This window comes from Ascaphus truei, chromosome 5, assembly GCF_040206685.1.
Source record: "Ascaphus truei isolate aAscTru1 chromosome 5, aAscTru1.hap1, whole genome shotgun sequence".
Taxonomy (NCBI): Eukaryota; Metazoa; Chordata; class Amphibia; order Anura; family Ascaphidae; genus Ascaphus; species Ascaphus truei.
The window spans coordinates 178,533,615-178,560,492 of record NC_134487.1 but is presented as its reverse complement, the minus strand read 5'-3'; the positions used below and the strand labels follow the sequence as shown (position 1 = coordinate 178,560,492).

At 43.7% G+C, this 26,878-nt stretch overlaps 1 protein-coding gene across 4 annotated transcripts in view; it reads left to right on the top strand.

Annotated features, from left to right (window-relative positions):
- The window catches only part of PCYOX1 (prenylcysteine oxidase 1), a 58,580-nt gene that overhangs the window by 10,715 nt on the left and 20,987 nt on the right, over positions 1-26,878 (top strand). For 2 of the 4 annotated variants that reach the window (XM_075601331.1, XM_075601332.1), the window contains exons 3-7: positions 8,359-8,533; positions 11,916-12,127; positions 17,560-17,865; positions 19,257-19,334; positions 19,698-20,753. In XM_075601331.1, coding sequence (XP_075457446.1) covers positions 8,359-8,533; positions 11,916-12,127; positions 17,560-17,865; positions 19,257-19,334; positions 19,698-20,749 — 1,823 coding nt within the window. In that variant the 3' untranslated portion in view covers positions 20,750-20,753. Of the gene's footprint in view, positions 1-8,358; positions 8,534-11,915; positions 12,128-17,559; positions 17,866-19,256; positions 19,335-19,697; positions 20,754-26,878 lie in introns of those variants that run through there. The other 2 variants (XM_075601333.1, XM_075601335.1) reach the window with 2 other exon arrangements.

Below are 26,878 nucleotides of genomic sequence, written 5' to 3'. Positions count from 1 at the left end.
AAAGACGGAGACCCCAGTATCCCTGATGGGACGGATGTTGTCAAAAACAAAAAAGCAGAAAAAGAAAAAAGGGTCTTCACTTACCGTGGAAGGAACAGACACATCTGCAGATCCCGCGGAGGAAAAGGGGGTCCGAGATGCCCTGCAGCCTAGATAAAATGGAGAATTCGTCCTGCGGATGACCGAATATCCAGAGGGCCCAAGCCAGAAGTTGTGTACCCCAAAGAAGTGTCAGTACGGTGCTAATAGTGAGAAACCCTCAACCAACCATACCAGTGAAGCGGAGCCAGAACCAATGAGTGGTGATCCCTTGACCAGCCCTGAAAATGCTCTGAAAATTGCCAGGCGTGAATGTGATCTGCTCCGGGAACAATTGAAACTTGAGGGGGAAGATAATGCTGAGCTACAGAAGACTGTTCTCGCAATGTACTCTGAATCTGGAACAGAATTGGACGATCTCAAGTCTGAGCTAGATGCTGCAAACATTACTAATGCCACCATGGTGGAAAAGCAGAGCCAATCCGATAAAATGATGGCTAAGCTGAAGCGGAAGTATGAGGAGGCACTGAAGGAGATTACAGTCTTTCAGCAAGAGATTCACAGTCTTCGTCTAGAACTGAATGCCTCACAACAGGAGGTCAACAGTGTCCGGACAGAGGTGGACATATCTCAGAAGGAGGTTCATACACTCCGCAGAGCACTGGATGCCTCACAGCATGATATCAACAGCAGCCGCACAGAACTGGAAGTCTCCATAAAGGAACTTCACAGTCTCGCTGAGGAGCTGGACATTTCAAAGAAAACTATCCTCCATCTTAATTTAGATCTCAAAGTCTCTCAGAAGGCGCTTCAGACCCTCAACCTGGAGATGGAAGTCTCACACCAGGAGACAGCCCGCCTCCAAGCAGATGTGCAAAAATGGAAGGTGGACTGCAAGGAGGCCCTGAATAGTACAGAGACTGAAAAAAGAGAACATTTAAGATTAAAAAAAAGAAAATTCTGAGTTGACAGACCACATCAATGGAAACATTATTTTATATACTTCCTTAATATAGGTTATATTTGAGCTTAATCATCAATACTTTGGATGTAGTGTGCTGTATATAGGGGCCCTTTTTTCCTTGCTTCGGCAAGGTTTCGTTCCCATATGTTGATATGCTCCTAGCACCTTATTCCTCTGTGACCGTTGTAAGAGACAGTCCCATTTCTCTTCCCTTGAACTACAATCTAATTGGTTGGTAGGAAGAACGTACAGAGACAGTAGGAAGGTGTTTTGGTAAGTGCGTCTGCAAGGGGCCAAGATTTATGTATGAGGTGTATAGTACAGCTGAACCGTGTTAAACACGCCATGCTCGGGGTACACATAATGAGACTGTGTTATAACCGGGATCGTGAAATGGTCGCCACGCGAGGCCGGCACTCTCTCCTCTCTGCAGCTCTCTCCTCTCTCTATGCTTCACCAGGCTGTGTCCACGTGTGCTGCGCACATCTCCAAGGTTTTTTTTTTTTAATACCATTAAATGATTTATTGCTAACGGCCACACACAGCTCCACCATGCACTAATAATTTTAGCATACCATGCAGGAATTGAACCCATGACCCTTCATACACTAGAAGCGATTCTTTACCTGCTACACCATAGGATTGGTGTGATGTCATTGACTCTATTATCAAATTACAAATTATTAGTGTAAGGGGGAGGTGTGTGTGTGTGTCTCCGTTAGCAATAAAGCATTGAATGTTATTAAAAAAACAAAAAAACTTAGAGATGTGCGCCGCGCACGTGGACGAGCCTGATTAAGCAGGGAGAGAGGAGACAGCTGCAGATGTCGGGTAAGTTCTCGCGCGATGGCCATTTCGCTAAAAAAAACTTGGAGATGTTTTTAAATCGGGAGCCATGCTCAGACCGCGTTATCGCGGGTCCGCATTTTAGTGGATCGCGCTATAACAGGGTTGAGCTGTAGCAGGCGCGGAGCTACTCACTCTTCATTAAGCAGGTGTGTTTTAAGGTGGGTTTTAAAGGTGGATAGAGTGGGTGCTAGTCTGATTTTGAGGGGAAGGGCATTCCAGAGGTGTGGGGCAGTCAGTCAGAAAGGTTCAAGGCGGGAGAGAGCTTTAGATACAAAAGGGGTAGAGAGAAGACATCCTCGAGCGGAACGCAAGAGTCGGGATGGTGCATAGCGAGAAATTAGGGCTGAGATGTAAAGAGGAGCAGAAAAGTGTAAAGCTTTAAAAGTGAGGAGAAGAATTGAGTGCGAGATGTGGGATTTGATAGGAAGCCAGAAGAGGAATTTCAGCAGGGGAGACGCTGAGACAGGTTTAGGAAAGAGTAGAGTGATTCTGGCAGCAGCGTTTAGGATAGATTGTAGGGGAGGCAGAAAGGCCAGATAGCAGAAGGTTACAGTAATCGAGACGGGAGAGAATGAGGGCCTCTGTCAGAGTTTTAGCAGTCAAGCAACAGAGGACAGGGCGTAATATTGCGGAGGGAAAAGCGACAGGTTTTAGCTACCTTTTGAATGGGAGAGCAGAATGTGGGAGAGGAGTCGAGTGTAACCCCTAGGCAGCGTGCTTGTGCTACTGGGTGTATGACAGTACTTCCAACAGTAATGTGGAAGGAGGTAGTAGGGCCAGGTTTGCGATGAAATATGAGGAGCTCTGTTTTTGACATGTTAAGTTTAAGGTGGCGGAGGGCCATCCAGGATGTTACAGCAGAGAGTCATTCAGAAACTTTGGACTGTGCAGCAGGTGTAGGTCAGGGGTTGAGAAGTAAATTTGTGTGTCGTCAGCATAGAGGTGATATAGGTAACCTAGAGAGAGTATGTAAAGAGAAAAGAGGAGAGGTCCCAGGAATGATCCCTGGGGTACCCCCACAGAGAGATCGATAGAGGATGAGGAGGTGTTGGCAAAAGAGACACTGAAAGTACAATGGGAGAGGTAAGAGGAGATCCAGGATAGAGCTTTGTTACAGTACCAAGAGTATGGAGAATGTTAAGGAGAAGAGGGTGGTCCACAGTATCAAACGCTGCAGAAAGGTCGAGTAATATGAGCATGATTGTAATGACCTCTTTACGTCTTTTCTATAGATTTACTCCAGCATAACAGAATTCAGCATTTTAGTCGTTGCACACAAAAACAAAATGTTTATTTTGAAAATAATTACTTACATACAAAAATAGTGAGAATGGCAATGATGACGTTCCCAAAAGGTTAGGATATTGTCATTGATGATTGCACATAGTAGCTTTCTGCTGGTATCCTCTCCAGATATTAACACGTCTTTCTCTTCATGGTGTTATCATTCTCTCCCTCCTGGTCTCCTTGCTCCCAGCCTCCCTGCTGTCTATTTATCCAGATAAAACCACCCTGTCAGCCATCTTAACGTTAAGTATTATCCTAACAGGGTATTTACATACAGTAAGTTATACCACTGATGTCATATGAACTCCTTGTGAACATATAAGGAACTTAAGTTTCTTGTCTGAAATGGTTACTTCAGCAAATTATCAGTGGTTAAAAGGCAACTGTCTGTCACAGCCTCTTATCTCAGCTAGGACCTACAGTTGTCAATAATTACTCATTGTCAACAGAGCAGTTTAAGCAACTTCAAACCATAGTATGACCTTTGGTGACAATTCTGGTTATTATATGTAACGCCTGTATGCCCGCCGACCTGGCCAGTCCCCAGTACTGAGGTGGGTAAGGTTATAACACGCACCAACAGCAGTGAGGGCGTGCCCGGAGTGTGGTAGTTGCGTTGCCGGGCCTGGTGAGTAAGGGTTAACGTATACTTGCTGAGTCCGGGGCGCCAGAGGTCGGAGGGTATTGTCCAAGAGCCAGAGTCCAGGGATTGGAGAGAGCAGCGTAGTGATGTCCGAAAGCCAGGGTACAAGGGCAGGAGAAGGCAGCGTAGTCAAAGTCCAAAGCAGAGTTGAAGTTCAAACCAAGGGAATCCAAACAGGGGCAGGGACAGGAACCAGCGCTGAAAGAGACAAGGCGGCTAGGCATAGACACTGCACACACAGGAGCTACAGGAAAGCTATGCAGAGCGAGGAAGCAGAGGGCAGAGTGGGGTTATAAAGGAGGGAGGACAAATAGCAGGAAGGGGTGGAGCAGGGGTTTGTCTGGGAGCTTGCAGGGATAGGTGTGTGAGAGCAGGGGAGGAGACAGGGAGGTAATCTAGGGAGATAGCCTGCAACCTACGGGGGGCGGAGCCAGTGCCTGGGGAGGGTTGGTAAGTAGAGCGAGTGCGCGCGCCCTCTGTAAGACAGGTGCGCACGCGCGGTGTGCGAGAACCAGAGCGTGGGGGAAGCATCGCAGAGGAGGTGCTCGGCTGGGGAGTGTGAGAAGGAGCGGAGGAACCAGGTAGGGAAATGGAGGTACGCCGAGGGGCATGAGTCCCCTGACGGGACACCAGGGAACGGGAACGCGCGCGCACAGTGACGGGGTCGCGCATGCGTGCAAACCGCAGCGTAAGGGAAAGAGGCAGAGATGGGGAAGGCACGGGAACGGAAGGGTTAGCTGGAGGAACCAAGGTGACGGGGACACGCTTGGAAGATCGAGTCCCCCGATCCGTTACATTATAATAGATTAACCATATCTCCTGTTGCTTTAAATACTTCACATGTAATTAATTGAATCTTGGAAGGTTTAACATTATAAGTTCAAGAAGGACCTTCAAACTCATTCCTGTGTTATGACACATCTCCTTATCTTTGTAAGACATCTCTTCAACAATTGTCCTGCAATCATTCATTCATATGCTTGAATTTTTTAAGAAAAAGACAATGATATATATTTTTATATTGTGACGTCTGCATCACGTTACAGTATCTTGCGTCCCATAGTAAGGCAGGAGACTCGGTATTTCTTTACACAGGGTTTATTTACAGGGGTTAAATAATATAATAACAGGCCCATCATCCCTTTAAGGCAAAACAAATCATAAAATAAACATCAACTCATAGGAGACTGATTAAACAACAGCTCTAGCCCTTTCTAACTGAGTGGCCAGCTAAGCTGGTTACCACCTAAAAACATGTACTATTAAATATAAATGATATACATAGTCTCTAGGCACAGCAATATAATGTTTATCGCTTATCTGTTGGGGCTCCAGGTTATTCCCTTTGGACCCTGTGAGAGTTCAGAGAATCTGTAGTTCCAATATCCTGGACAGGACATCCCTGCTTCAGCACAGTCTCACGTCCTTTCTTCTTTCTGGGATTACAACACAGGCAGCCCCAGCAGGTTCTGCGACCACCACCCAGCGAGCCTATGGGGTCTGTGCCAGCCCCTTCCTAGCGGGGGAGAACTCTCTCTCCCCCTTCTCTGGGGAAAGCAGTCTCTCAGAAGGCAGCTCTCTGTGTTTGCCTTTTACACTTCCTTGTTCAATCAAGAGTTCTGCAGCTGCAACAAGTCCCTCCAGGGGAGGTTAACTGCTTGCATGCTGGAAAGCATACTAGCTGCACCACTCAAGCCTATACAGAGACAGTGATTGTATCACAATATATATAACCACAGAAAGAGAAAGCATCCCATGCACTCTGGTGTACAAAAATAGACAGTTGTTTAACTAAAACACATTAAAAGAGGCCCCGGTGTGAGGCACTGTCTAAAACACAAGTAGAGTCAAAAAGTAACACGCAAATACCTAGTAGGTCAATCAACACTGTGTTCTATGTAGTAAATACGCACTGGAGGGAGGAATCAAAAGAGATTATCTCCTATATCCTAAACCTGGCCAGTCAGAGCACAAAGTAAAGCAGAACATTTAACACCAAGAATAGACTGCGTGATGCAAAGCCAGAATTTAGAAAACAATACTGCTTGTACAGAAAAAACACAGTATAACCTGTTTGCGTGTAATCCCCAGTCATCAGAGGAAAGGCATGAATTGTCCAAGTATTTAAAGTAAGGGCTGCACTGCTACTTAGCAGTTCATTGAGTCCCGAATGTAATCAAAGTATGAGGAAGAGGTCTTCACAGGTTCACATCAGGGCTCCACACTCCTCGAGGACGTAGAGAGAACAGGAACAGACCGCCCCAACATACGTTTTTCCGAACGCCTCCAGGGGCTGAATTACATAAAGAATAGTGTGTCCTATAAGTAGCGCCTTCTCTGTGATGTACACCAATATCAGGAGGCCTAGTTCAAATCAGCTGTAGCGTTTAACAGATTCAATCATGAAGAGTCAGAGTAAGCAGGAACTTCTTAAAGATATATGCAAATGTAACCTCTCCTAGTCCGGCTCCTAAGGAGTGTTACTATGAGGTTGTGTAGGTGTGGTGCCACATACTCTCTTTACCTTGTCAGGGTGCTGGCATTTGGCTGGCTGGTGTTGTAAGCTCCTCAGGATAGTAACACAGGGCGCCAGGAACTTTTATACACACAAGACAAGTTTATTCATGACGGGGCAGGTTTTCATAACAGGACAGGTTTTCATAACACAACATGCTTCCCTGGATCCTATACATCAATCCAGGGAGGTTCCACATGGTTGTGTTATCTCTTTAGTTGACCTCCTTTAGCGGCAGGAACATATCTCCTTTATCCTAAACACCAGAGGATTGGTACAGCTCCTAGAAACTAGCTTTAGGTGGGGGGTGCTACCTTTCTGGGGGTCCCATTTCTCCCATCATCCTGCACGGATCCCCTTCAAATTCCTACTCGTGGGCCTGCAGTGTCTTGGTGTGGGAATGCTGAATGGGCAGACCCAATGTGGCACATATCACTAGGGGGTCCCTACCCATGGTGCCCCTGCTTGTGGGTACTCCCACTCTGTCCTCCATTGTCACTAGTAAAGAAGGCTGGTTCTCTTGATTGTGGGTCCTAAAACTAAGGGGTACTTTCCCAAAATATTACAAAATAATAAAAGATGACCACATTTACATTTAACCAAGTTTCACCTCAACACAGGTGAGGCCCCCCCGCCTCTTTTGTCCTGGTGGCACTTAGGATCCTCCTAGGATCTGAGGCCCAAGCCCCTATATCTCTACCTTTATACCACTTAGGCTAGGTCCTGGTGCCTGCTGCAGCGCCCGCTATGGCGAGCGCTGCAGGGACAAGAACCGCCCCTGAATGGGGCCGGGCCAGCTACCCACCTTGCCCGCCACGTTGTGCGAACAGATTTCCCTGAAGACAGGAAATCTGTGCTCGCGACGGAGCGTTAGCTACACCCCGGCGGTTCCGCCAATGAGGGTGAACCTGCCGGGTGATGTCGTGGCGGCGCACCCTGCCACGCTCCCCCCGCAGCTCACTGCAGACCAGGGATCTTGGCCGCGCACGCCGCTAGCCTGGCAGGTGCGCGTGCAGCACCGACACCAGGGCCTCAGCCTTAGGCCCGTAATATAGTGGGGGCACGCGCTGTGCCGTGCGCGCGGCAGTTATAGTTGACTGTGGTTAGACAGTCATTGTATGCTAGGGCCGCGCGTGCACACTGCAGAGAGTGTGGAGCCGGGCGATAGCGGGGAAGACTCCCAAAACTAAGTATTTGTGCCGCTACCACAGTATATGTATGTATGTGTGTATGTATATGTGTATCTATGTGTGTATGTGTATGTGTGTATGTATATGTGTATCTATGTGTATGTGTGTATGTGTGTGCACAATATTAATAAATAATTTATTCTCACAGCATGTTTTTTTTTTTAATTTTAATACACACACACACACACACACACACACACACACACACACACACACACACACACACACACACACACACACACACACACACACACACACACACACACCTTCCCCAGTGACACACACACACAGTACCACACACACACACAGTACCTTCCAAGCCTGTCGCTCACAGTAGCACGGACTGTACACACAAAAAGTGTGTGTCACATGCACGAGCGTTTGCACACACACGCGCGCGTGCCCACTATATTAAGGGCCTTAGTAACCTCATGTCAGTATGGTTACCTGAGAGGGGTTGGGCTCCTCATCACCTTCCTCCACCCCTGTTTCTGGGCAGATCAAGGGTGGATTCTTTGTAGATTCTTACATGATAGTTGACTGAATCTCAACAATCCCTTCAGACAGGGATGTGCAAACTGGGGGGCGTGGGATTTTTATGGGGTGGCGTGGCGGTAGCAGAGGACCTCACTTTCCGGGATTAGAGTAGATTTGTGTTTTGCACAAATCTTCCTATAAAATCCCTTGGATTGTAAAGTCTTCGGGGTAGAGATTCTCTTTCCTATTGTCGGATTTTATGTCTGTTATGGTATAATTCTCTGTATTGGATCGTCTCTTTTGTACAGCGCTGCATACTTTGCTGGCGCGACATAAATGCAACTATCCGTACACACAAGATGTGCGTTGATACCGGCAGCATTTTCTCTCCTAGGTCTTTCCTCCCGGCCGCAGTCGGGAAACTTGGTGGGAATTTATAACGGCGAGGAGTTTGTTTTCCGAGAGAGCGATTGGTTCCTGATCAACATCATAAAACTGCTGTGGTATTATGGTCTGAACTTCCTGCGTATGTACATGTGGGTAGAAGATGTACTGGAGAAATTCATGAGGTATCTACCTTCAATATCATTACCTGTAAAAAAAAAAGTGTGAGTGTGTGTGTGTATGTATATATACAGTATTTGACAAACCTATACATTTGCACGCCCCGGGCGAGCTCCTAATGGCCCAAGCAGCACACGTGTGGTACTAGGTGGCGAGTAGATTTTTTTGTTCGGCGAGTAGATTTTTTGGTGATTTGTCGACCACTGTATATATATATATATATATATATATATACATAATCAAAGGCTCCTTACCAGGCAGACCAGAGAATCCAGGGAATCCAAAGCAGGCACAGCAAGGAAGAGACAGCACACTTGTTAACAAGTGTGCTGTCTCTTCCTTGCTGTGCCTGCTTTGGATTCCCTGGATTCTCTGGTCTGCCTGGTAAGGAGCCTTTGATTGTATTCATTCATATGGGACTAAGCACCTGTCCTCATCTGTATTTGTGTGCCATCTGCTCTGTTACCTATATATATACATACATATATATACACATACATATATACAGTGCTTGACAAATCGCCCCAAAATCTCGCCGAACCAAAAAATCTACTCACCACCTTGCCCCGCCCCCAGCCCCCCCCTTAAAAAATTGAATAAATTCCTAGTAAGAACTAATAACATTCGTTTTTGACATAAGTTTATTTATTGTATTGCTTGTATACTTTACTACAATTAGTCCTTGTTACATAGTTACGTGTGTGCGTGTGTGCGTGTGTGTGTGTAAATGTCGGATGGCCTCACTAATCTAGAAAAAAAAGCCAGATATGAATGACTAGATTCCTGAACCCCTTAACCAGTGTCTGGATGCCCCCGCTTCACAATTTTCTAAAGCAGCAATCCCGCCTGGGATCTTACCTGATCCGCAGTGCCTCAATGTCCGGGTACCCTCATTCCCACAATGTTATATGTTGGAGGGGAGGTGTTTCTTACCTGTCTTCTGCGTTAGGGGGGATTCCGATGTCTCCCATGTGAAGCTTGAGAGTCAGATCTGGAAGAAAGCAGTATAGGTTATTTCGGTGTAGGTATAGGGCAGTTAAGATATATAGGGTAAATAATAGATCCAGATCCAGAGTGTGACAGAGAGAGTGTGAGACAGAGAGAGTGTGAGACAGAGAGAGTGTGAGACAGAGAGAGTGTGAGACAGAGAGAGTGTGAGACAGAGAGAGTGACACACAGAGTGACACACAGAAAGTGTGAGACAGAGAGAGTGACAGAGAGCGAGAGAGAGAGAAAGAGAGTGTGGGTGACACAGAGAGAGAGAGATAGAGAGAGTGTGGGTGACAGAGAGAGAGAGAGAGAGAGAGAGAGAGAGTGTGGATGACACACACAGAGAGAGAGAGAGAGAGAGAGAGAGAGAGTGGATGACACAGAGAGAGAGAGAGAGAGAGAGAGAGGATGACACACACACAAACACAGAGAGGGTGACTGGGTGGGTGGGTGCCTTGGGTGACTGACTGACTTTGGGAGACTGACTGGGTGGGTGACAGACTGGTGGGTGGGTACTTCTGGTATCACACACACACACTCACTCACACTCACACACACTGGAGTATGAGCGGCAGCGATCCGAGCAGGCCACCTCCCCCTGCCCGCCCCAGGCGGGCCAGCTCAGCAACCGGGGGCGAAGGAAGAAGTGTACCTGTGCAGGTGAAAAAGCGCCAAGACTCGGCCCTCCAGCTTCCCCCCACGTGCGCGCCAGTCCCTCACCAGCTTCCCCCTCACACTCTGCCCATATCGAGCGGGCAAGCATGGAAACGGGAGCGCGCACCACGTACCGCCAGCCAGCTGCAACTGCTCCCCTCCCTGCGCCCATCTCCCGCAACCCAGGCATTATACATGCCATGACAGACATTGTCCCCTCCCGAGGAAAGGAACACCTCCCGCCCCCCCCCCCCCCCCTGGCAAGCTCCCACCTCCTGCCCCGGGGACCGCACCACGTGAGCAGCCACCACAGTCTAACATACTATGATATATATATATTTTTTTTTTATGGATAACAAATACAGGAACCCTCTGTTACTCCCAAATTTTGATCCTCAGTCTTATAAGGAGTAATTTAGTTGCATATTTTGCTAAAAAAAAATATTCAAGTTTGCTTATCCTGTCATGGTAAACTCCATTTTAGCAGATACCTATACTAAATTCATAATATTTGTAATTTTCTTGTGGACTAGGTGAAAGTGTCATATATACTGTACATACACACATATATATACACATATACATACATTAATACATGCATGCATACATAGTAGATGAGGTTGAAAAAAGACATATGTCCATCAAGTTCAACCGTTGCTAAGTTTAGACGACAGATACTTTACCCTATATTTGTACTTACAGTATATTGATCCAGAGGAAGGCAAACATCAACACCCCCCCCTGCCCCCAGTGAAATATCATCTAATGATATCTCATAAGGGGAAAAATAAGTTCCTTCCTGACTCCAAATATTGGCAATCAGATTACTCCCTTGATCAACATCCTTCCCATGTTTACGTATTTGGTATATTCCTGTATACCTTTCCTTTCTAAAAAGATGTCCAACCTTTTTTTGAACAAATCTATTGTATCTGCCATCACAGTCTGCATGAGTAATGAATTCCACATTTTAACTGCCCATACTGTAATGAACCCTTTCCTTTGTTGCTGGTGAAATCTCCTTTCCTCCAACCTTAATGGATGACCCTTTGTACAGGCTTAGGATGAATAGTTCCTTGTATGGTCCCGAAAATATATTTGTATATAGTTATCATATCCCCTCTAAGACGCCTCTTTTCTAATGTAAACAAATCTAATTTAGCTAGCCTATCTTATTAAATCAGATTGTCCATCCCCTTTATTAATTTTGTGTCTCTTCTCTGCCCTTTCTCTAGTTCCATAATGTATTTTCTAAGGAGTGGTGCTCAAAATTGTACTCCATATTCAACGTGTGGTCTTACTAATGCTTTATAAAAAGGTTTATTATGCTTTATAAAATTATGTTTACTTCCCTTCCACCCATTGCTCGTTTAATGCAAGATGAGATCTTGTTTGCCTTTGCATCTACAGTATGGCTTTGGGCACTATTGCTAAGCCTGCTGTCTACAAGCACTCCTAAATCCTTCTCCATCAAGGATTCCCCCAATTTATCCTCATTTTTGTAAGTTGCCTATTTATTCTTGTTTCCCAAATGCATAACCTTACATTTATCTGTAGTAAACCTCATCTGCCATTTATCTGCCCACGTTTCTAATCTATCCAAGTCCTTGTACCTACCCTTTAATTATTAAAAAAAAGAAAAGTGTATTCTGCTGTTACAGTAACTTCATTTAATGGAAACCCCCAGGATCCTTTGCTCAGTACAGCTGTACAGCTAATTCCCATTTCCCTTTTGCTCCGCAGGATTTACCGATACCAAACATTTGACTACTGCTTCTCTAGCACGGAGACCTTACTTCACGCTTTGGGGGGTAACGACTTCACTGAGAAACTGAACATGACCATCGATGAGACCATGCAGAAGGCCGGCTTCTCCCAGATGTTTATAGATGAGATAGTGGCTCCCGCCATGCGGGCCAACTACGGCCAGGGAGTCCGAGTCAACGGCTTTGTCGGTAAGAGCCTGGCGGTTTTAGGATTGTTTGTTAAACATTTAAAAGCATATTAAAGTTATGAACTTTTCCAAAAAGGAGAACAGGAACTCTGTTTTCACGCTGTTACGGTACAGGTAGATCCGACAGTCATAGACATCATTGTCCTTCTACAGAACAGTTCAGCTCTCCCTAGATCAGGGGTGCGCAAAGTTTTCTTCCTGCGCCCCCCTGCTCGCACCCCCCTTCCCGGCATGGCTGCGGCATCAAATGACGCCGCAGGGTCATGTGATGTCACGTGACACCCCCCCCCCCCCCCGCCGCCGCCGGCTTGCCATGACGACGCGATGCTGGAAGGTAAGGCAAGGGAGTTTTACAGAGGCCTCACATGATCCCTGGCATTTAATTTAAATGCCTTCGGGGAAGCGCGGGACCTCTGTAACTGCCGTGTCCCCTCCCCACAGAAAATCTTGCGCACCCCTGCCCTAGATGACAGGTTTGTAGTGTCTAGCCTTAAAGGTACAGTACTTGCTTGTACCTATACCACTCTCTCTGAAAATGAGAGGACAGCGCAAGTCTTGTTGAGTAACCAATGTGCCCCAGCGCGTTATTGAGCAGATCTCCTTGGGACTCGTATACAAGTGCTGCTTCTAATTGTATTACTATTTACATAATGTGTTGAATAGTTAAAACGTTCGATTAAACAAGTTTTGTTAAAAAAAAATGTTTTGAGAATCCCTACCTGCAGTTTAATCAATGGGGTGAAGAACCACGTTTTGTGGTTCTGTAAAGACTTAGTCAGTTTCCACCTATCATAACCTTAATTTGTCTGGTTTACAATCGCTATCAACTTTACAATGCAGGAACAGTAAGTAAATTTTTTTTTTTAAAGAGATAAAAAGGTCAAAATAATAATAATAGGCCCAAACACACTGTCAGCTCATGGCGGGGGCCTGAATCGCCCTGGAATCCAGCGACTGTGTTCTCTGCTGAGATTACCCAGACGCCTGGTGTGTGCCCGACCTATACATTAATTAAAGAAATAATCCATCATGGAGGGAGACCAGATCCTCCCTAAATGAGGTGCGGGATCCTCCAATCCAGGCAGGACGTGTGTAGCGGAGGGGGCCTGGGCTCCTACCTGGGGATGGACCGTTCTCGGGGAAGCACCAGAGCTGCGGGAGATCGCAAAGCACGAGACCGCTGGGTCGCTTGGGGCGCAGGAGGGTGAGGCTGACCTACAACTAAATCCCGACTTCTAAACTTACCAGTGAACAGAGGGAGTCCCGCGATTACACCCCGGTTTGGCGGGACGGCCGGGTGGAGGTGAGAGTGGGGAAGTGGCCAACCGTCAACCACACAGTGAGTGAACCACTGTCAATCTAAAAAATCCAGTTTAGCAAAGAAGGAGAGCTAGATCTGCTGAAAAAGTGTCCCATCGTGGCCAGGAGCCTATCTCCGGCAGGGGCAGGTTTCGGGGGAGGGAGCACAGCTTGAGGACCACCCAACGAACGTCTGAGTGAGGTGAGGAGTAGAGAGACCCCTCGTGTTCCTGAGGGGGGGAGATGGGGTGTGGGGGAGGGTTGGTTGGAGCAGGAGACCTAAGCCTAAAAGCTGTAAATTAAAGCGACTGTTAAAGAAAAAAGTGAGGCTATCCCAAAAGATTCAAGTGTCATAACTAGGAGGCTTTACACCATCTTGGATCCTGGTGCTTACTTGATCACTCCAGAACCTGGTGTACCCAAACCAAACCCATACAAGAGACTTGCTGCCAGAGCTTGCTGCTGTTTTCCCCTCCCAGCCGAATTACAAGAGAAGGGAAATCTAAGTTTGGTAAAAACTACAACTCTGCACAACAAATAACAAGAAACAATGGAGGATTCGGGCGCAACTGCGCATGTCTGACTCAGAGAGGCTGCTGGGATCTTCAAAACACTTTATTGATGGAACACACAAGGGCTAGCTAGAACTAAAATAGAAAGGCGAGTAAACATGATTCAGAAGATGGCTGCACAATCAAACTGCTCCATGTAGAGAGGGGACAACTGAAAAAATAAAAAACAGCCCACACTAGCACAAATCCTTTGCAACTGACATAGAGACACTGAAGTATTTTAATCACCTACCATGCTTCTTAAAACTAAAAAAACCTTTCTCGGGAGTCCTCACAGTTTTTTCAGCAGAAACCTGCGAGATATGGAGAAGAGAGCGGCTCCCTGTCAGGAGAGGGGAACATTGACAGAGCGTCCACATCAGAGAATGAATCACAAGTGGTCTCTCAGAAAGACACGGCGTGCTTCATTAAAGATCTTAAAGCAGCAATGCTTGTTGAGTCCCAACACCTATACAATAGTCTCAAAGAAGAGATCAACTCCATTACGGACCACATGGTGGAAATATATGAACAAATAGAAGCTATGACGCGTACACAGACTCAGCATTCTAAGGATATTGTGGAACTACAAACGCAGGTGAAATCAATCCTGGATAATTTGGAAGACGCTGAGAATAGATCCAGACGAAATAATATAAGGATCATAAACGTGTCTGAAGAGGTGAGCAATGATATTCTGGACTCTTACTTATCGAGACTCTTTACATCTCTTGGCCCGGCTCTAACGGAAGACCAGCTCCAAACAGATAGAGCCTCATAACCAAGAAACCTAATGGCGGATAAGCCATGTGACATTATTGTCCGACTGCACTACTTCAGAACTAAAGAAGAGATCCTGAGAGCTTCTAGATCCCAAAATCAAATACAGTTTGAGGGGTCCACCTTAACATTCTTTCCAGACCTGGCTCAAGCCACACTGGCCAAAAGGCGAGGATTCCGCCCAATCACACTCGTCCTACGTGACAATCAAATCAAATTTAGATGGGGTTTTCCCTGCAAATTGTTGTTTTCCTACAAGAATACTTTCCATGTCATTGCTTCGCCCAAAGAAGGAACATCAGTCCTGGAAACACTGGGCCTAAAACCGCCCACCCCAGAGATGGCAGCCCCAGTCAATAGAGAAGCCACACTGAAACCCCAAAGACCAACGTGGACTAGAGTCACTGGGTCCAAGCACCAAGGAAAAAAAGACATCCTAACATAGCGAATATGGGCTGTTTTCATCAAATGTTGATGACTTGACCTGACTTTTTCTCTCATGGACATGCCGACCTCCACATGGATTGGGGGAACCTTTATGACCCCCAGCTGAGAGCCATACGGATCTAAAAGACCCTTATCCTGCAGAAAGTCAGATGCTCTTCTCTGACATTTATCTTTCTTGTCTGTCTCACTAACAAATTCTCCCCAAAATTAGGGACTTCCTTTTGGGTCTAGGGACATCAATGGAATTTGAGCATGATGATGGAGACTAAGCAGATCCGAACCGAACTCTTAAGACGAAGAATCTGGGTCACTGAGGTTTGCCTATAAAGAGACTGTTATGTCCATGTGGGAGGATTGTAGGGTTAGGCCCCTAGTTCGTGTTGTCCCCCTTCTCCAGTTACTCGCCCCGATACGGGTAGTTTGAAATTTACATTGTTGTACAGTGTATTTCTACATGTAAATGTAGATTGGAACTGTTGTGGCCCTTCTTGGGTCCGAGTTTACCCCCCCCACCCCCACCCCTACAAGCTCTGTGGCCGCAAAAGTTATCTGCCTCAGAGACTTAAATGTACAGACCCCCCACTGGTTGGATATATGGCCTCAAGGTTACCCCAGTTGGGTTTTCCCTCCCCCCCCCCCCTACTACCCTATTAACCCATTCCCATTCCATTTTTTCCTTTCACCCTTTCTCCCGGTGGGTTGTCTCAAATTCAGGTTGGTTATGTAGTGTTTAAAAATGGCATTTAATATAATCTCCCAGAAAAGTGGCTCTCCAAGAAATTAAACGACTGAAGTGAGACTTGGGGCCTCATGCAGTAAGCGACGATTATGTGAAATCGGCAACCTTATCGATTAGTCATGTTATTGGCGTTTTTCCCTCTCCGTATGCAGTAAGTGCCGAATACATTCAAAATCAACCAGAAAACAAATCCGCCCACTCTCACGATGATGAGCCGATCACACACAGGTGTATCGGCGTGCGTGGCGGGGTGCTGTTAGGTTGCACAATCACAAATCTTGCTGAATCAGGCGAAACAAGCATGTTTTTGATTGCGCGCCATATTTAAAGGCAACGTGTACTGCTAATCATTCTCTGTGTTGTTGGGAGTGAGAGAGAGAGAGAGACGCACAGAGCTGGACGATTGAAGATTTGCATATTGACTGAGAGACTTGTTGTGTATTGGGTGAGCTTTGTCCTTTGTTGTTTTGTTTACATCTTTGTCTTGTTTTATATGTGGAAGTGGGTCGTGTGATTGCCTGTACATTTCTTGTCTGTTTTTTGTGAGTGCTGGAAGTATGCCCGCAAAGCGTGGGAAGAGTGATGCTGGTGGGAGTGGGAGTGCTACTCGTGGGAGTACGCGTCGGAGTGAACGTACTGTTCAGGGGAGTGATGTTGCTGGTGCACCGAGTGGTGTTGCTGGGAGTGGGAGTGCTGTTGCTGGGAGTGGGAGTGCTGTTGCTGGGAGTGTGAGTGCTGTTGCTGGGAGTGGGAGTGCTGTTGCTGGGAGTGGGAGTGCTGTTGCTGGGAGTGGGAGTGCTGTTGCTGGGAGTGGGAGTGCTGTTGCTGGGAGTGGGAGTGCTGTTGCTGGGAGTGGGAGTGCTGTTGCTGGGAGTGGGAGTGCTGTTGCTGGGAGTGGGAGTGCTGGTGCTAGGAGTGGGAGTGCTGGTGCTAGGAGTGTGAGTGCTGGTGCTAGGAGTGGGAGTGCTGGTGCTAGGAGTGTGAGTGCTGGTGCTAGGAGTGGGAGTGCTGGTGCTGGGAGTGCTGCTGGTGGCGCAGTTGCTGATGGGGTGTCTGGTGGTGGCGTGCTTGCTGGTGGCCAGCTTTTGGAGGCTCTTCCATTGGAAGAAGGAGAGTCCAGTCAGCACCAGCCAAGCTCTGACCCTAAACCTGCTCGGAAAAAACGTGTGGAGAAGCCACGTAATCCTCGCTTCAATGACCAGGAAAATAGGGCTCTTGTCACTGGCATTCTGGAGCACTATGACAGTCTCTATGGACATTTAGTAGGTAAGTGTAACTTTACATTTATTATTCAAATACATGTGATCCTAGGTCATCTGAGTTTTGTTCATATGCAAATATGGGTACACAATATCTTTCTATGTTCATTAGTGTGGAAACACAGCTTTTTATCATGCCTTACAAGGACAAATAAACACAGGCGGTCAATTTGCCACAACTGCATACAATATGAATGCAACCTTGCTTACATGTATAGGTTTAGTAGTGAATGCTCATGTGCTGCACATATTACACATAAAACAGCATGTTTGCTATCTCTTGGAACAGCTAGCAGTGTAGGAAACTGGTGCTTATATTATTATTCATTTACCTCATATCTTTTATATGTTTTTCAAGGGCGGACAAGTGCAGCAAGCAAAAAAGAAATGTGGGACACAATAGTCATTGGTGTCAATGCCTGTGGGAATAGTGTCAGGGACAAGTATCATTGTCGGAAAAGATTTGATGATATTAGGTCCAAATTGAAAAAGAAAATACAAGACCAACGCGTGCATGCTACTGGCACTGGAGGTGGGCCCACACCACAACGTCTCATATTGACTCCATTGGAGGAGCTGCTTCGGCCAAAATTACTTACCGTCGTCGTGGAAGGCTTGGCTGGTGACCGTGACATTGGAATTTATCCGTCACAATTTCCAGCAGGTGATAAATATTACTGTACTAGGCGTGTCGTTGCTTACAGTTATTTTGCATATTTACACTGCTTTTTATACTGTCTTCACAATATAAGCATACCTGCATCTATATATGTATATGTCTGATTCTGTATATATATATCTCAAAATAGACATATATGTAGTAGTCCTACTAAAAGCAGTAACTAATATAGCACGTGCCATTGCGTGCTCATTTACATGTGAATTCCCAAAATGCATAGCTGCAGTGGAAGCAATTGATGGTGGGCGAAGATGGGGAACAACAGGGTAGTACACATGTGTAACACATGTTCATGAGAAATTATTAGTAGCTACAGGTACAGAACAGAAATATGTATCATATTATTGTGTATTTTATTGATTTTACTCCGACAAACATGACATTACTGCCTATTTTAAGCATGCATCAAAGAAATTGCATGTAACGGCCTACAAACATCACTGGCACTAACACATCTATAGTTGCTTATGAAAAGGTCCATTTTTGCTTTATGTCATATACAGACAGCATAATGAGGCACACGTATCATATGTTATGTCATTGTTTTCATAACTTAAACACTGCAGATGACTACTTAGCTCATCTACCATTGTGTTAAAGCAGCTGCAATTAATATCTCATCACAGCATACACTTCAACAGAGGGGGTGGGGTTCAGCACACACACTAATTACAGCCTCATTTCACGGTCAACTTAGTTCACACCATTTGCACCTGTTTCAAGTCATTGAAAGGTGTGGCTGATTAGGCTTTTTGGGGAAGGGAATACCTTTCTTACAACCTGAATAGCACAACTGAAGTTAATCACACTCATTTGAAAGCTTAACTCTAGCTACTAAATGCCCCAACAACTCATTACTTATCAAAGCGTACGTCACACATTAGTTCACTCATATCTATAGTTGAACTACTATGAAAGACACATTATCACACACTGCATGTGTTGTCTTGTTGAGTCACAGCCACATTCAGGTGTGCCACATCTTCGATTAATGTACCACACATATCCTCTACCAAAAACAACACTTTTTGCAATATGACCACCTTCATGATAACCATTGTGAATGGTCATCTCATGATAGTTATGTACATTATGATACTGATATCACTACACAACATATGATTTTTATGTACTCATTTAATCTATTTATCCTCACGCATTACTGCAGCAACATAGTATGTTGTATGTTAGGGAACTCAAAAATTCTAAGTACACAGGCATGTACAGTGTTATTACAACTATTTATGTTCACTTTCACACACATTTTCGGTTAAGGAACTGATGTTGTTAGTTAATCATAAATACAGAACATACAATAAGTGTTTGTTCAATATTTACACATGTAAATGTAAAACTTATGTTATTGTTATATATAGTTGCCCCTGGAGGACATGTGTCACCTGAGATGGAACAAGTGTCTTCACCTGGGTCAGCCAGCTCAACACTACTAGAAGGTGAGTGTATCATTTGCTGGCCATATAATATGTGCTCTTCTATATGTTATGTTGTCATGTGCATTATTTGTTTTGCACATCTTCTTTAAATAGGATTACTTAGTGTCAGTGAAAATTAAGTGTAAGGCAACATGTATTGTGTTAGTGATGTTAATTATCATGTAGGACTTCTGAGTTTAGAGCAACTTTTCATTCATTCATATTTCATACTGAGTCCAAACATTATTCGTAAGTCAAGGTAGTTTTTAATGAGGTTATAAAACGTATGCTAACATGTTAGGTGTTACTTAGGACACAGTACAATTACATAGTAACACAGCATACATTAACATGCCATTTAATAATGTGTACATTTCTTTTTAGAACATCATGGTGATGAGGATGATGAGTATGATGAGGATGACGCCACAGAAGAGACTGAAATACAATCATGTGACCATGAAGAGGTGCCAATAGAAACTGTTGTACCGCCAAATCGTCCATCAACTTCCACATACGATGCAATTGTAGCTTCAGAGGGAAAAATAGTGGACGCAGAAAATCGTCGCCATTCAGACATGATGACAGTGCTGGAAAGGATGATTGGACTGCAGGAAGAAACAGTATCACAATTGGCACATCTCCACAGAGTCTTCATTGAAGTGCCTAAACAGTTGCAAAAAATCAACACCTCATTCGAAGCATTAGTTGTTCAGCAAACACAAGCTAATTACTGGAGAATGACTAATGTACCACAATTCAACACCTCCCAGCCAGGATCTGTTCATGCAGGTCAGTTTTCACCACATTCATCTGATATTCATTCACCAGGCCCAAATGTTACCGGTCAAGTAGCAGACATTGCTGTGCAGGTTCCTGATGACATCCTACCGCTGCCATCTGTACAAATTCAGCAGCAGACACCTACAAAGGAGGCGACAAAAACAAAACAAGACACACATGAAACAGACCAACCATCACTTGTGCAGTGTCTACCAACTTGCTCACATGTGTCACTGGGCACAAGCCCTGTCCGTGAACAGTCACTACCCAAAATCCCTGTAGGTGAGTCGCTGCCCAAAAGCCCTGTAGGTGAATCGCTGCCCAAAAGCCCTGTAGGTGAGTCGCTGCCCAAAAGCCCTGTAGGTGAATCGCTGCCCAAAAGCCCTGTAGGTGAATCGCTGCCCAAAAGCCCTGTAGGTGAATCACTGCCCAAAAGCCCTGTAGGTGAGTCACTGGCCACAAGCCCTGTAGGTGAGTCACTGGCCACAAGCCCCGTAGGTGAACAGTCACTGGCCACAAGCCCTGCCCGTGAAGTGCCAGAGGCCACTCAAAGTGGCTCTGTTGTGCCTAAAGTTGGTGGCAAAAGAAAAAGGAAAATTCAAGAGACAACAAGCAGGCCTGTTACTCGCTCGCAAAAGGAACAAAAAAAATAAATGTTATAATTCAGAAAATATGTCTTTGGCCTTGTTTTGTTGACTTCAGATTATCTAATTACTATTGTATGTATGCTGAAGACTGTGTTGTTTCCAAACTTTCAACTATGTTCTTGTACACGTGAAGTTTTGGAAATGTTAACACTCATAATTAATTGTGTTATAAATATTTATGTTGTAATCGTCTGTTCAGTAATGGTCCACCAGGAGCCAGTTGCTAAGTTTAGAGAAGCTGCCATTGACTTTGCAGCAAAACATTGCATTTGGGTGTGTTAATTGATGTAAGAATTGCATATGCATATTAGTCACATGCAATTATTAAAACACCTAAGTAAGTGCAAACATCTTTCTTGTACGTGTACAGCAGGATTATGTGTAAATTATTACTTACCTTTGCCTTGCTTGGCCATTGTAATTTTGTCCTTTAATCAGTTGTGTGTTCGTTTCTATAACATCTCAGAATGTATAATAATATATATATACACACACACACACACACACACACACACACTGAGTGAGTGTGAGTGTGAGTGTGTGAGTGTGTATATATATATGTATATGTGTGTATATATATATATATATATATATATATATAAATATATATATATATATATATATATATAGTACTCTTTAAACTGGTATACACAAACTAATACACTTCATGCTTCCTTGTGAAAACACTATTTTAATAATACAGGCCTAATGTTTGAGAAATATCCTAAGTATGAGACTCTAACAGTATTGTGCTTAAACAAATGTTTATTACTTAATTCAATCATGTTTCTCACCATTTAAATAGGTTTCATACAAGGTATACTTAAAGCTGCAGTTCAGTCAATATCCTGCATGTTTGGTTTTTTTAATAAATCAGTTCTGTAGTAAGAAAAAATACTTTTAGCATTTTCTGGTTTTAAAAAAACAACTTTGAAAGACCAATTTTCTTGTATTCTATTTAAACAGCCATTTGCTAAGGCACTGCCCCTTCTTGTCCTGTCACAAGCTCTGGCACACCCCTGCCCTCCCTCTAGCACTTGTCAATGCAGCAGTGCTCATGAATATTCATGAGCTTCCACTGCCAGTCAAGCAGATTATAAACAAATGCCAGCTTTTAATATGTCACCAAATTTCGACCTATCAATACATGGAAAACGAATTGAGCTGCAGCTATACTGTTCTTTAGGTAATTAGAGATTGCACACATAAAACTATTGAAGTAAAAAAATAAATGTAAAAAAAAAAAAAAAAAAAGACTGAACTGCAGCTTTAATGCCATCAATGTTGTGTGTACTCCTGCAATATAAAAAAAAATAAAATATTATATATAAATATATATATATTTTTATAAGAGATATATTTATATATATATATATATATATATATATATATATATATATACACACGTATTTAAACTCATGCAGACAGGGAGTTAACCAGACTTTCACATACACACAGAAATGTAAGCGGGGAAAAAACATTTCTTTTTGCAGGTGTGTTTTTACTGATATGCCTGGCTAAGAAATATTTTCACACACTGGTCTTTGTTAGTTTTCAAAAAAACACTATGTGAACGCATTCACAGTCTAGGGATGTTTTTCACAAACGAGATAAAAGAAGGAGAAATGTTTCTCCCACAGTCCCATATCACGAACCACAACTGTTAACCCAATTAGACAAACAAATCCAATTGGCGTTTGAAATAAGGAGTCAAAGTAGTTACTTTTGTTGACCTTGACAAGGAAAAACAGGAGTTTGTTAGCCATTCAGCACATTCATTTTGATGAGCAAATAACACAGACCTGCACACAGCTTTTGTGCTACTCAGACATGGCTGATGAATTCGTTAACAATATTAATCCCCTTTTAGGGTATAAGTACATGATCTGTGAAGCCATCTTGAACAGTCGCGGACAGAAAGCAAGCACACGCCAAATCGATGATTTCATTCGAGCAAAATATCCTTATTACCAAGACCGTAAGCATGCACGGAATTTTAATTCCTCAATAAGATTCACTTTATCAAGTAATGACTTTTTTGAACGTGACCAGGATAAGCTACAACACACCTATGGTTTCTGGAAGATTGCCCCGGAAAAACAATTTCTCCTGAAAGACGGCACTTATATTGTCGTGAAAGGCATATTTATTCCTAATGGCAATAGCAATGTATCCGCTACTACTGATCCGTTTGAATCGATACGTGCTGCAATATCTGCAGCCTCCATTCCTGAAACCCACATTGTACAAGAACAAAAGTACTATGATTATGTACCAAGCCTTTCAGCTGAAAATGCATTGGAATGGGAACCGGAAGAAATGAACCTACCTCCCGACCAATTATTTGAAGAAAGCAGTGGCGATTCCTATGAGCGCATCCTGGAGGAGATATGTGCCATACTGGATTCAGCGGTTGGGTTAAGCGTGGATGAAAATGCCTTGCATTTCTGGAGCGACCAGTTGCAGCCAGGCGAAGAGTTAATTCTAGAAGAATGGTAAATATAACAATCGTTATGCGTTGACTCTGCGTTTAAATTTTTTTTTTTTTTGTAACCACCATTTTCACTTTCAATGCGTGGATACAGCGTAACATTGCAGACTGCATAACATGTAGCGATCACAAACAAATTGTTTCCTAATACAATATAGTAGGACCTGAAAGAGTAGTACACATTGCTGACGGAATAAATATACGTACTTTCCTATCCCTTTAAACATATTAGCAACATTTTACCATTACTCTAACACATACCTGTTTTGTTATCATGCAACATCTACAACATTGAAAACCGGGTCCACCACGTATGACGTGGGACCCTTGTCATGGGCCAAGGCGTCCTTAAAAAGGATTAGTGATGTAAGTCCCGCCCCCAAGCGACGTGCGCGCCTCAAAGCCTATTGGCTGTCATGTTTTGTTATAGTAACGGTAACTGCAGTGTGTGATGCGTGCGGCTCAGTGTTTGTAGGCGTACCCTGGGCGTTAGCCGAATGTTAATTGAGTGGGAGGAGTGTTAGCGTGCGTTTCACGCTGGCTTAACATGACGTCACACGTATTGCATTTGCGCATTGTGTTATCGGCCGTGCTTTCTGTTCAAACACGTCTGTTTAAAAAGAATACAGATGTACTCGTTTAGAACGAATGTAGTTTCGTCTTCATTGTATTTGAAATAAAGATGTTATGTTTACTGGTATTTTCAACATGTATTGAACGCACAACGTACGCTTTGTTTTGCGCATGCGCTAACAGTTAGTGGAGCCAAGCGTGAAGTGCGTGCGCACACAAAGATGTGCGCGCACATCTTTCAGTATACAGGCAACGTTCACTTCTTATACATAGTTATGCCTGCTACAAATTTAAAGAAACATTACATACTGATGAACAGTTTTACTTCTAACATATAAGTGACTGACGTGTGTATCTACACAATCATATAGAGCTGCGTAACGCGTTGTCACGGATGCATATCTAGTAAGGTGCCATCTTTGACCATCATGTGTTTGCTGTATTTCAGAGATGTCGGGGAAGATACAATCGGATCAATGTATGATTTCAGAAGAGTCTACCTTTATATGAGATGATTGTGAGGAGGAGCCACCGACTACTATACTACATATGGAACTAATTTTATATTGCTTGCAGCGCTTATTAACAAACAATTAAAAATGTGATACCCTTATGCCTATATTGCATAAGCACTTAATTAACATAATGATGTTGCAAAAGAGTGCCTCATGAATTTTTATTGAGTGTTCTTTAATGACTACTAACATTTTATGACATGGTGTGTTTTATATATAACAACCATTCCCACTCTGCTAACACATTTGTGTATTCTAATATGTAATGGAACGTATGACTGTCGAAACTATGTAACAATAATAATAATAATATGAGCATGTTCATGTATAGGGCTGCTAGTTGTACGCAGCGATTTACAGACACATGTTTCAGCCTGAGGTCCCTGGCCCGTGGAACGTACAAATGTTTTTTTGCCGCATGAGGCACAGGGAGATAAAGTGACTTGGCCAAGGTCACAAGGAGCCCACACCGGGAATTGAACCAGACTCCCCTGCTTCAAACTATCAGTGCCAGTGTGTGTCTTTACTCAGTGAGCCACTCCTTCTCCCAATGTAAAGGACACTTACAACCAAGTAGCCATTTATTTTTAAAATCTCTTGTTACATGGGTATGTAGATAAAATGGTTTGGGACTGTAGCAAATAATGTTACTGGCCAGATGTTATGGTCCCCTCCAATGCATGATGTTCTGAATATGACATCACCATCATGTTATGAAGTACGTTTCTGTGTATATTTCATTAACCTAACTAACTATAGTTTACTGTGTTTATTAATCGTTTAGAAATACATAGTATAGTCAATATGATGATATAAGCTACCATAATAAAGCTGGTGTTATCATTTCTCGGTGTTATACATGGATCCTACACCAATTGATAGAGACACAAACAGTTGTCTTAAAAAGTGTGTCTATGCTAGTGATGAATGTGCTCCCGTAAGTAAACAAATAAGTACAGTTATCCCCTTTTCTCCAACCACCTCTATATTACATTAATGGAAATTATAAGGAAACATACATAAAATGTGATGAAATGTGAGTAATCATTTTGTAATACAATGCACATGAAAGCTCAAGAGTAGCTAAATGCATATACATGATACAGAAAGTACATATATGTAACATTTGTGTTTAAACCAATATGTTGGGTTTTTAGTTCCAATAATTATAGGAAGATTGAGGTAGCCACATCTTATGAGAGATGTCAGCAAATATACATACCATGATCAGTCATACTGGAGATATACCTATAATGCAAAGGAACAATATATAAATTGCAAACATTGACATGCCATCTTCAGTACCGTAAACAACACAGCAAAGTGTGTATTTGGTGTTAAATGTACAACACCATGTATATTTCATGACATTCAAAATGTAAATCAGCCTGGTGTACACATCATATGGATGTACATGTTACACTGCACCAATAACATTGTATGTAAGCATACTAGAAGCATGAATGATTATGGGCATAATATGTGTTTTGTCTTAGCATAAGGAATAACACAATGCTAAAATATTATTGCTTTGTTACCCAAGTTGTATTCACATACACACAACTAAAGTACAATTGAAGAGGGATTATATAACCTGTGCAACAATAACATACCGGTGCCACATCCCTTTGTGCACACAGCAGAGAAAAGAAAGGTGTGCAACCCATATTCATCTGTGTCCTAACAGAAGGTTATATAAAGAAACATTATTGTTAATATAACATAATTAAACTATAAAAGTAGTACTAGGAACATATGAGTTTGTACTTACAAGAAAAAAATGAATTGATGAGATTCTGTCGTGTCTGGCCACCACTGGCTGTTTGTTCATTTTCAGCAGCTACATGGGTGGGATGCTCGTCTACCAAAGCCTCAGCTAGGTCTGACTGTACATTGTGCCTGAGTGCAACATTGTGCAAAATGCAACAGGCAAGGATAATATCAGACACTTTTTGAGGCTTGTATAGAAGAGCCCCACCAGTTCTGTCCAGACACCTAAACCTGGTCTTGAGTAGGCCAAATGTCCTCTCTATAACAGATCTTGTAGATATATGGGCTGCATTGTACCTGTCCTCTGCTTCAGTTTGAGGGTTTAGCACCGGAGTCAAGAGCCACGGCCTAATTCCGTATCCTGAGTCACCTATAATGAATGGAGCACACATAAGCTGACATTAGTGATCAAATTGTACAATGCCAACATTCCTAAATCAACATGTGTTTTGTGTTAGAACATGTAAATATGTACTCACCCAGCAGCCAACCAGGTTCAAAATGTCCCTCTTCGAACGCATGGAAGACTGAAGAGTTCCTCAGGATAGAGGAATCGTGACTGGAACCAGGGAACTTGGGTACCACATGCATTATCCTCATCGTGGCATCACATACCACCTGTACATTGAGTGAATGGTAGTGCTTCCGATTGCGGTACACATGCTCACTCTGACTAGGTGCAATCAAAGCAACATGTGTGCAATCGATTGCACCCAGCACAGATGGTATCCCTGCTATATTATAAAAGCCAGTCCTGACTTCCAGCCACTCTGTTGCCTCTGTAGG